Source organism: Hypomesus nipponensis, chromosome 21, assembly GCF_054491055.1.
Source record: "Hypomesus nipponensis isolate SF chromosome 21, ASM5449105v1, whole genome shotgun sequence".
Lineage (NCBI taxonomy): Eukaryota > Metazoa > Chordata > Actinopteri > Osmeriformes > Osmeridae > Hypomesus > Hypomesus nipponensis.
In genome coordinates this window covers 11,323,488-11,335,730 of record NC_140381.1, presented here as the reverse complement: position 1 = coordinate 11,335,730, position 12,243 = coordinate 11,323,488, and the positions used below count along the sequence as shown (strand labels likewise).

The following is a 12,243-nucleotide window of genomic DNA, read 5'->3' as shown; positions in this document are numbered from 1 at the left end:
TGGTCCTCCATAAGGACCCACCTTTAAGGAAGTTAACGTTTGTCAATGGAGCGATCCCAGACCCTCTGTACAAATGAAATGAACGAGGGTCTGGTTAGGACCAGGCTAGTGTTGACCTACCAAGAAGGTTTGTATCATCCAACAACCAAGACCCACTAAGCACACTCTTCAAAGTAAGTCATGAGCAATATCCTCATTTTTGTTTTAATGTTGCCTAAGGTTTAGAATTAATTCATTCAATCTTTTCAAGATTAACACATTAAGTTGCACGCACACACAGACAGCCCACAATCTATATTATGAATAAATCAAATTTCTTAGGAAAACAACACAATTTTAATGTTAGAATAAATTTCTACAAATTCAACCGACTCTGAAACTTACAATGTGCTAATTGAATCTTTCTTATTTAACGAGTCCACACCATGGTGTGGGTCACATTGTAATTATTGTAATTGTCTCTTATGTAGGCTATGCCTTTTCTAGACACATGCAGACGGTTGATTTAATGGGCTATTATTAAAGCTGGCAAAGGCACAGATCAAACCAACGTAATAAACACCCACAAGTCCATTTTAACTACGTGGCGGCAATTATTTAGTTACAAACTCAGCCCAGTTTCAGCCTGTTACACTAGAGCTGTTAGACCAGTGGTCAGGAAAAGAGTATACACAAGCGTGAATGTGTACCCTTTTCTGCTTTTGCAATGACCATAAACATATGAATAATGCAGAAGGACTGTGTGTGTGGGGGGAGGGGGAGGGGGGAGGCGGGAGAGAGAGAGAGAGAGAGAGAGAGAGAGAGAGAGAGAGAGAGAGAGAGAGAGAGAGAGAGAGAGAGAGAGAGAGAGAGAGAGAGAGAGAGAGAGAGAGAGAGAGAGAGAGAGAGAGAGAGAGAGAGAGAGAGAGAGAGAGAGAGAGAGAGAGAGAGAGAGAGCAAAAGATCCTTCCACAGGTCTCACAAATGGGGGATGAGAACTGCAAAAAAAAAAAAAATTTAAGTCGACTCGGAACAATAACAGTAGACAATCCCGAAACAAAAACGCTTCGGATTCAATCTTTCTGGTGGTCCAAATGTGTTAAAACAGTTTGCCAGGCAGAAAAACAACGAAAGGCACACCCATCTATCATGATGGAGTGTATGGGAAGCCTTGACATACCCTCTCACACGCTGTCTTTCCGCCGGGTGATGTTCATCTTGAATAGGAGGAGTCTGCGTTTTACCCTTTGGCACACGGGCGAAAAGGACACTTTCAGGGTCGCTACACTGAGGTGAAGATGATGACTAGAGTGGTGGCGAGAGAGAAAGAGTGGCGTAGCATTTGCAGGTAAACACCGTCAGCCTGGTTGGGAGTCCACACCCATTGCACAGCGGATACCCCTCCACCTGTGTTTTTGTCTCTTCAACCTCAGCACCTTTGCAGTGCGTTGTGAACCTGACTTGATGATGCGCTCTCGACGGCGGGCAATATCTGCGGATCCAAGGATGGATAAAAATGCTTACTAACTGGAATAGCAGGTGCAGGAAAGAGCGTCCAAACATCAAGCCGACTAGACACTCTTTGTACAGTACCGAGGTCTGATGTTCGAAACATGGAAAGACAATCGTTTATAACGGCGTTAAGCTTGTCAATGAGTGTTTTGTCATTATTATTATTGGTCACTGCTATCTTCACTGACCACTGGTACGAGACAGATACCAGAAGGCATAAAGAAAACTGTGACCGGTATGGATCGGATTCAAACGACCAGAAAAACCGAGACATGCCAATCTACCACCTGCCACTGGTGGATAACGGAAACTCCAAACGGAATTTAGCTCTTATGAAGCCTATCCATGTCGGGAGTCGAGAAGAGGAACTGCTTGAGAACTGGAGGGCAATTCTGGGGATGGGAATTCTGGAGACGGAATGTGGGCGTCCGTTATTCTCCACATATTCTGGGCTCTGGAGAAAATGTTTCTTCGAAGGCATGGACCGGGATATTGACAAACTCATATCAAAGGGTAAGAGAGTTTCCCTGTGAAGTCTTCAAAAGTATGAAACAAAAACACTACTTACGTGACCAAAACAGGACGTGACTGGGCAAGAACTGCTCTGCATATCACATACCCCAGTTAAAATGCGATGCTGCTATGTATTCTATTTACGTGCATTGCGTCAAAATAGGCTCGGTAGGGCTTGTAATTATGCAATGCATGATAAAACAAATTTTCCTCAACCCTAGCAGATAGATGTTAACTACATGTTAAGACTATAGGCTACGTGTAGCACATGCATTCCAAACGGATGATGAGCATTTTAACTAAACAATTGAATGTAGATATTTTAGGCCACGCGCACTGTCCCATGTCAAGCTGTCAAATCATAGCTCTGTCGTCCAGTGTTAAAATGCATCTTAACCTACATCACATCACGCAGATATGTATGGCGATGCGATTAAATTAAAACAATGCAAAGTGTGTTCAAGGTTGAAACACGAAAATCGAAGAGGATTAAAGGAGTATGAAGCATCCGGAGCGGACATACCAGTCCATCAAGATTAATATCGACAAGATTAACTCGTGGGCTAAAAGGCAAGGTAATACCTGCCATGGTGCATTCTAAACAGCTGGTGTCACGTGGAGTGGAGAAGTCTACTTCGACCTTCAACGTCCACCTTTTGGTTTCTGTCCACGTTGATTAATTTGACACCAAGCTTCCCTCAATTATTAAAAAGCACCTCACGGGCTCACTTTTACGCACAGGCAACCGAGTTGTCTAGGTGGCAGAAGAATGTTTCAGTAAGAGCATTTTCTTGACTTTGACTAGAGGCTGATAGCTACTCATAACTCATGCAGACTCGCAGGAGAGGTGGCTGTATATACGACGCAACCTTCTGACAGTGAGCGAAAGACGCTCAGCTCTCGCCTGTAGTAGATCAAACATAGGTGCGCCGCGCGTTCACCTCAAAGATCGGACTGTGAATTGGCCCTTGGTGATGGATGGATCATGCCAATAACAAGAAAAACATATTGACTGCTTTGAAACAAATCTAAAGTGCAGGCCACTTTTTTTTTGTGATAACCACTTTCATAATATAAACCCATGTCAGTATACTATAGTTATTTGCGTGTAAATAGGACATGTTTATAAAAATACATGATGGAGTTAAGTTTCTTGTCTTGCAGTGCTGCTTTTAAACACATGCAAGCGATGTGAAAACAGGCGGAAATAAGGACAGAAGGTCACTGTCGGGGTTCATTCCCACCACCAACATGGGACTTGAGTTGTATTTTTATGCCAGTCAGTAAAAAGAGAGAAAGTCAAAGTGTCCAGACATGCTCATTCTCTTTTGGTATCTATGAGGCCTATAACATTGCTTTTACACTTGTCTTACAGCAGCATGGGGATATAGATTAGAGTTCATAATGGATTGGCTTAGACTGGAAACCTCAATGAAAGGCTGATTCAGCAGGCAACTCCTCGCTTTACCCACCACATCACAAACTATGAAAACCTGACATTTTCACACGCAAATAAGAATGTTTTGTCAGAGACAATGAGATGGATTCGATAAATGCATTTGGCATTAAATACATGTTGAAAGACTGTTACGCTACACCATAATTGAATAAAAAGTCCAATGGTAAATATTTTTCTCACAAACCTTTTTTTGCCTGTTGTGGCATTTATTGTTTAAGTGAATAACATGCAGATAGAAGACCAGCAGTAGTTTGACGATATGCTTTGTGTGATGGTCAAGAACAAAAAATATGTTTCTGTTTATTGAAAGCCAAGTAAATGTCACCGTTTTACCCTTTGCATACAGTATCAAGTTAGTCTCTTCGCAAGCACCAGAGGACTCAAATGCCACCATTCAAGTGAAAAGGGAATCCATTAAAAATTTATGTTGGGGTGCCACTCAATTTGATGCTTTCTTTATTCAGTGCCATAACATACAATAGAATAATTGTAATAATCCAACTATTGTATGAAACATTATTAAGTTGTCATATTCTATCTATCATGTCATACTTCAGAAGATGTTAAGACATTCAAAGAAAGCAGTTGCCCTTATATTATTGTGAGATGCTCTGGAAATGGCAACATAAAGTTTAAGACAGGCCTAACAATAACCTGCAGATGGCACATGAGAAACATGTTGTTTTAACCTCTCTCAAATTGCCCTTAAACTGATGTTTAACAGGTATCGCAGATCGATGCACAACTGTCAAGTACCATTTTTCACAGCCAATACGGCTCAGAAACATCCCTCTTAACCTGACAAGGACCATTCAGCAAGACGAATGGCATCTTTTACGTAAGTATCACTGACTCAATATTTCCCAGAACCACCCCATCTGTGAGTTAAATGTTTGAATGGCCTCTGTTGTCATGTTTGTGATACACATATTTGGTCAGCATTCTTCCTTTGCCAATTTGTGGAAAACATGTTTACTCTGGTTGGTGCTCCAAGATAAAGCTGGTCTCAGCAGCTTTTGGAGAATAGACCCCAGCCTAATACAAAATGAACCAACTCATACATTTCAAGAAGAATTTGATTCTTATCATCTGCTCTAGGATTAGTTTTTTGAACTTAAGAAATATTATATCATGATTAACAATTGCAGGATTGGCTTTCTTCAAACACAGCCAGGGTGCTGATTGGTTGGGTTTGTGACATTGATAAGGATTATTTTAAGACTCTGTTAGTGTAACAACAAATACGGGTGCATACCAACAACAATACACTTTACTAATCTTTCCATCTGTCATCTTCCTCAGTTGTTTTGAGTTATAGGTGTTTATCTTTTAAAAGAATACCAATATGTGTTGATATATACAGTCTTCCCTAATTGGACAATGTTTCTGCCTGAGGCACTCGTGTACGTTAGGTAATCACTTTAAAAGTCCACGCTCAAACCAACCAAGCCCACCTTCATTTAAATTCATATCATGGAGCCTTCTGACAAGCACAGTGACTTACATGATTCACAATAAGGTTTTACTTTCCCACAGTCCAATGAATATGTAAAGCTAACCTTTCCACACCGGCATTCCCACTTCAGGGTCTGACCCTTGAAGCGTGGCTTACAACACAAGCCCAAGAATTGTTTTCTGGTAGAAAGTCAATGGCGTCTCACAGAAAAAGAAACTCATCAACTCTCTGGAGTCCCTTATTGGTGCACGAGGGAGTCAGGGATGGAGCATTATCAAAGTCAGAATAGTGTTTGTTGCGATTTCAAGAGTTATATTAGTGTTTTCTCAGTTGTCAACTGCTGAAGTTTGAACTATTGTTAATGTATTTCAACCTCTATATCCCAAATATGGTTGATATTTACATATAAACAATACCTCACATTAATAAGATTTGCTGTACCCTTTTGAGCAAAAATCTTTAGATGACTGCTGTTGTGCTAAATATGCATTAGGAAAGCTCTTAGTACTGTGACTCAACGGGTTATTCACTAATCACAAGTTTGGCGGTTGGATCCGCGTCTCCACCTGTCCATGTGTCGAAGGGTCCTTGAGCAAGACACTGAACCCGAAAATGCTCCCAATCAACAGGCCAGCACCTTGTGTGTGTGCGAGTGGTTGAATGACTACTGATAAGGTACAAAATGTGCTATATAAGGGAAATCCATTCACCATCATCATATAGGTATAACACATTCTGTACGTCAGCTGCACTGTACATACATGTTCACCTGCAAAGAAGATCAGAAAGGCAATCGCATTTGAAAACACATTTTAATAATGTTAGTTTACCTATATTAGTCTTCAATGACACAACCAAGGCCTAAAACATGATAAGCACACAAGCCTCCCAGAGTACATACCACAACACCCTCAGCACGTTGCAAACATTTGTTATTCCTGTTGAGTGATTGTCTGAGAGCAACACAGGCAGGTTACCACCGGGTGGTTGTCATGGGAACGCTGTGTGTATTTCCTGTCCTCAGATATGTGTATTTGTTTGTGAACATGCATTTTTCGTGTACACGGGTGTTCTACCATAAGCGCGGGCATGCCTGTGGGGCTGTCTGAGCATGTCCATGCGGTCGTGTGAATACATATGCGTGGGTGTTTTTGCATGTGTGTCCACGAGGGTGTGGGAATGCACACGTGGGGATTGGTGTGCATTTTGTTGTGTGTTTGTGTATGTGTTTGTGAGCTCATTGTGGATCCCTCTGTCAGATCTGCGGCGGATCACGGCAGGGTTCCTGGGAATGGCAGCGGCCGTGTTGCTGTGTGGAAGCATCGTGGCCACAGTGGGATTCTTCTGGGAGGAGAGCCTCACCCAGCATGTCTCTGGCCTGCTCTTTCTTATGGCAGGTACGTTCCTGCCAACTGCCTACCACCAGCCTTTGTGTGTGTGTGTGTGTGTATGTGTGTGTGTGGGGGGGGAAATAGAGAGTTAGTGACTGTAGGCGTTTGAGTGGGTGAGAGTAAACTTGCGAGTTTATGTGGTTCTATGTCTATTTTCTTTATCTTTTCTTGACCTTTGTTTGGCAGTTATTGACTTGTGTTTCAGGCCTCCTTTGTGCTTTTAGTCTCCCTTTTCTTCACTCCTGTGCATTCATCTTTCCTAGATGAACGTGCAGAAGGTCTTGAAGAAATACACATTCTCATTTGTCAGTCTTCACACAATACAGATTTTCCTTTCAGTCTTTTCAATATCTACTCATTTCATGATGAATTTTCGTTCAAATTAATTTGTCATGTTCAAATTGTTAACATACATAATACATTTTTACCAACCACCTGCAGTTAACATCTCCTGATAAAAGACAATTGGTGGACAGTGGAGCACTAGTGCGTGTGTGTATTGGTGTCGTCACCCTCTGCAAGAGTGTGTATGTACCACATAATGACCAATAAAGAGTTCTAATATCTAAACTTTTTTATAGGAGTTTCCTAGCACGTTTCGTAAACTTTACAAACGACAACAACAGTAAACCATGAACACTTACTCTCCCTAGGCATCTTTTGCACCATCTCCCTGTGTACCTATGCGGCCAGCGTCTCCTACGACCTCTCCAGGAACCCGCCTTTCATCTATGGCCTTCCCGGGGATGTGGACCACGGCTACGGATGGTCTATCTTCTGTGCCTGGGCTAGTCTGGGCCTCACTGTGGCATCGGGCTGCATCTGCACCACCTATCCCTTTCTCAGCAGAGCCAAGGCCCTGCGCTCCAAAACCGCCCGTGAGTCCTCTGTGTGAGCTCCCGCTATGGTCCTGGAGGAGGAACTATGTGCATTGTTAGTTACAACACGAACAAACGGTTGCTTACTTTTTTTGATGCACTCAGACGCCTAATGGACACATAATGTATCGCAGTTGAGAGATGGGGAATTGAGTTTTTATCATGGGTTGAGTTTTGGTTCACTCTCCATTCACTTCTTGAGGTGTTATGCAAAGTGACGGTGTAATGACTTGTTGTTTGTTTGTTGTAAGTCTGTATTTGCTCAGACACACACACACACACTGTCTCACTCTTTTATACAGACACATGCACACATACACAGACACACACACTACCCAAGCACACACTACATTGGCACAACAAAAAAAGATGCAGGATAACCACAGGTGTCAGATACATACATATTTGTATCCACAACATATCTAACCACTTATTTGAAATTATTAAAACATATGAATTGATATAGGCTGTTTTGTAAGACTTTGCATTGCATAGGAACACAAATTCACCTTTGGGGAAAATTGAATCAGTTGCCTGATCATGGGGTGTATGATCAAACTGCAATCTTGACTATACAAATGTGTGTGCGACTGTTACATTGATGATGTTTTTATCACGTGCATTACTACAGTATTGGAGGACAGTTATTTCTGCCTTTGGCTCTCAAATACAGTGGGCCATTTCTATGGGCACCTGGAACTGTTACCGATTTAGAACACATAGTTGTTGATGTTTTACTATTTGCTTATGAACATAATCAGATCTTGGTTTAAAAGTGAACCCAAAAATATCCACATTATGAATGTGCAGAGGGATGTTAATCATGCATTCAAAAGTTTTTTTCCCAAATAAAGAGTATGGTTATACATCACTGGAACGGGAATGAAATCATAGGAATACACTGGAGAAAAGGCCAAGGAAACTTAACACTCTGGAATGTGTGATAGACATTTATGGACGATCCAAACACTTTTTCCTGGCACACGCAGTGAATGAAGAGGGCACGGGAGGTCCTGATTGGTTCACGTTGTGCCAATGCTCCGTATTGCACGAGAGGAACGTGTGACTGTGGCAACGGTGCAAACTTGATGGTCTCTGATACCACCCACACTGTAAGAGGTGTCACTCTTTAGGTGAAACCTGGCTGACACTCTGTATGCTGGGTTGCAATCCGGGCACCATGTGGGGCAAACCCCTCTGAATTATTAAGTATTGTCATCCTACGTAATATTGAATTGTGAATTAAAAAACAATCGACAACCTGTGTCAATGTTGAACCTTGTCCTGTACTTTGTTTTGAATAGTCAAGTTACATTGCATGCAAATATCAAGTCAACTGAATTATCAATTACATTCAACAGATCTAATCTGAAATATTAAGTCTGTTACATTGCAGAGATCTACAGTGAGGGATATTTTTGTTGTTGATCCCCTGCTGATTTTGTACGTTTGCCCTCTGACAAAGAAATTATCAGTCTATAATTTTAATGGTAGGTTTATTTGAACAGAGACAATAGAATCCAGGACCTTAATGTGCTTCTTCTTGAACCACTCCTTTGTTGCCTTGGCCATGTGTTTTGGGTTATTGTCATGCTGGAATACCCATCCACGACCCATTTCCAATGCCCTGGTTGAAGGAGATTTGATGGTACATGGCCCCGTCCGTCGTCCCTTTGATGCGGTGAAGTTGTCCTGTCCCCTTAGCAGAAAAACACCCTCAAAGCATAATGTTTCCACCTCAATGTTTGACGGTGAGGATAGTGTTTTTGGGGTCATAGGCAGCGTTCCTCCTTTTCCAAACACGGCATGTTGAGTTGATGCCAAAGAGCTTGATTTTGGTCTCATCTGACCACAACACTTTCATCTAGTATTCGTCTGAATCATTCAGATGTTCATCGGCAAACTTCAGACGTGTCTGTACATGTGCTATCTTGAGCAGGGGGACCTTGCAGGCGCTGGAGGATTTCAGTCCTTCACGGAGTAGTGTGTTACCAATTGTTTTCTTGGTCCTAGCTGCCTTGAGATCCTTGACAAAATCCTCGTGTGGAGTTCTGGGCTGATTCCTCATTCCTCATTCTATCATCCTGTCCTTTTCCTGACAGTGGAATGTTTTTCTTTTGACACAATGTTGACAAGCTATTCTGATCTAAAGTGCATCTGGAAATTTGTATTATTACTTTAGTACTTTTTCCACATTTTGTCATGTTACAGCCTTATTCCCTGATTGATTCAATTCATTTTTATCCTCAAGATTCTACACACAACACCCCATAATGACAAAATAAGTTTGTTTAATATTTGAAAAATATAACATGTACATAAGTATTCACAGCCTTTGCTCAATACTTTGTTGAAGCACCTTTGGCAGCAATTACAGCCATTGCATGTGCATATATTGCATTGCATATAGATAACATAACATCATAATGGGGCATAGTGTGTAGAATTCTGAGGAAAATAAAAAATGTGATCCATTTTGGAAAGCGCTGAAACATATCAACATGTTGAAAAAGTGAAATGCTATGAATACTTTCCGGAGGCACTGTATATGTGAATGGTGTTTTAAAAAAAGCTAAATAATTAAAATGGATTATTTATTTTTTTCCTCTAGACTGATAACCTACTGTTTTTATTCAGTAAGTGAGGTCTTAAGTTCATTAAGTTGTTGAGTAAAGACACACCAAGAAAGCATTCAGCTGTAATAAGTGTGCAAAGTGCATTGTTTGTTCACCCAAGCCAGAAACATCAGAATGTGCTAAAATACACAGCAGAAAAAACATCACAGCTGCCCTGAATGTGACCCTTCCACTTACAGTTTGAGGACTTAAATATTTACCACTCAACTACATGAATTCAGTGGAATGTTGTTTTCTCATTTATTGATCTCTACATGTGCTAGAACAAGTGCTCTCCTCTCCCTTCGTGCAGATATGTTAGAGGTTATTAGGGATGAAGATGGATAGTTTTGTGTGGAATTGCAGCTCATGCTCTGTAACTTAGTTCCAACTGATTGGTTTGACTGAAAATGTCTCTCAATCCCTCTTTGTGTTAATAAAATGACCGCTTTAATTATTTTCTATTAAGTTGATGTGTTTGGAATCACAATTTGCAGTTGTGAACTGAGTGCCACCTGTTGGCCAGCAAATGCAACACATTTATTGAACCGTCCACAGAATGTGATCAGTGTTATGAATTCAACTGTAAACTGTTGGTTTCCATTTGAAATATTAGAACCCAGCACCTTTTTGTACCAGCTAAAGGCAAAAGCATTTTTGTCCTTAATAAGGCTTTCACGCTGTCCTCTAGTGAAAAAACAAGACCATCTGCACCATATTACCAGATCACTGTTTAGAAAATAACATCATAATAATAATGCATTATTTTGACTGTTCATTTATTCAGTATCTTGAGTGTGTATATTTATAGTATTTGTAATATCAACATATAAAGATCCAACAATCGTACATTTACAAAAGATAGATTGCTGCTATTATTTATGAAGTCAGAGCATTGCATTGAATTAAATCTGATTCAGAACAGTTGCATTTCATCATCCAGCAACAATTATGTCATAGAGTTTTAGTGATGCCATAAAGAACATTTTGTCGTTTCCAAGGTGCTACTTCTAAATTATTATTTACCAGGAACAAGGGAACATTTTTCAAACCTAATCATGAAGCGTTACACTTGCTCTGCTAACATGACGGATTCCCACAGTTACAATCAAATAAGGAGAACAGTCAGTTCAACACCTGTCTATGGAAAAGACTACAACAAAAGAGGGTATGTAACACAGCAAAAAGAAGTGAAGTCAAGTACAGGATTTTCTGGTGATGGATCAACCAACAGCCTCATTGGACATTATAACTTGAGCATGTCAATGTCCAGTTTATCTGTTGACAGCTTTAGGGATGAATCGATGCTAAGTTCTGCTGGGTCTTGGAGGTCTGGGGCCTGTCACCCCAAGAGACCCTGGATCTCCTTCACTGAGATGGCAGCCTACCCAGCTGAAACATTCTGGCCATACTTTCCCTGGCAAATAGTGCCCTCTTCACCCCCCAGGCAGTGCCAATCTTCCAGCATGTGGAGCAACTTGGGGAGGTACCACTCATCCAAGCATAAGGAGATCCCAAGGATGAGCTTCCAGAATGTTCTCCAGGAGCCTGACCACATTGTTTCTTTGTGGGACTTATTGGTGGAAGACAGACAAGCAGGGATAGAGAAAAACAGCCTTAGGACCAGGGTTTAACCTTACACAAAATTTCAGCAGCAGAAATGTAATGTTTCTTATGTTTCTTTCTGTTTCACTACTTAGTTTTCTTATAATCAGAAAATAAATATTTTAACATGAATTTCTTTCTTAATAGTCGAGGTGCACTGCGAAGGGGAAGAAGTGATCCAATAAAAAATATATTAAATTCAATCCATATAAGTTTTGTCTTTCATAATTCAAGCATATATTTGGGTATGGTTTGAACATCCTTTTTGAGAATAAACTAAATATCTGCCAGAGGGTGGAGCCAACATACTGTTCATCTACACGGCTGACAAGGCACACAGTATCTTTACCTAACAAACACCACTCATACTGACACTTATACACTGACACTTGTTTGGAGGTTTCAAAAAAACTTTATTTTCAGTGACAGAGCCAAGTCAGAGCCAAGTCTGATCATCTCAATTTATGGGCCTCCTTTCTATTTTTGGGTGCTCAAGAAAAATCAAGACATTCAAATATATTTCTACAGCAAATTCATTAAAACTAAAATCTTGTCAAATCAAGATAGACATTTGTCTTTCTGAGGGTAACACATTGTTTGCACTGCCTAAATTTGCAAGCACAGTACATACAAACATACAACTTGTGAGTGACAAACTGAAGACTGAATACATCAAAACAGTGTGGCATTAGGTGTGACTTCACTCATGAAAAGCAATGACAAAAGAAAGACAGAGACATTGTGATGTTTTCAGAACTCCGGTTTTTCTTATCATAAACATTTTGTGCACGATGTGAAAAATAAATATAACAAGTCTAAATACAATCAAACATAA

At 40.6% G+C, this 12,243-nt stretch overlaps 1 protein-coding gene and 1 long non-coding RNA gene across 2 annotated transcripts; both read left to right on the top strand.

The window, feature by feature from the left end:
• The first annotated feature begins 1,232 nt into the window (after window positions 1–1,232).
• tmem178a (transmembrane protein 178a) lies at window positions 1,233–8,465 on the top strand. The gene is made up of 4 exons (XM_084686114.1): window positions 1,233–2,004; window positions 4,188–4,301; window positions 6,179–6,316; window positions 6,964–8,465. The coding sequence occupies exons 1-4, from the start codon at window positions 1,593–1,595 to the stop codon at window positions 7,203–7,205; spliced, it is 906 nt and encodes a 301-aa protein (XP_084542240.1). The 5' UTR covers window positions 1,233–1,592; the 3' UTR covers window positions 7,206–8,465.
• A 2,366-nt stretch (window positions 8,466–10,831) lies between these two features.
• LOC146238002 (uncharacterized) lies at window positions 10,832–11,590 on the top strand. The gene is made up of 3 exons (XR_014740649.1): window positions 10,832–10,971; window positions 11,077–11,465; window positions 11,556–11,590. It is a non-coding gene; the product is annotated as an uncharacterized LOC146238002 (long non-coding RNA).
• The last annotated feature ends 653 nt before the right edge of the window (window positions 11,591–12,243 follow it).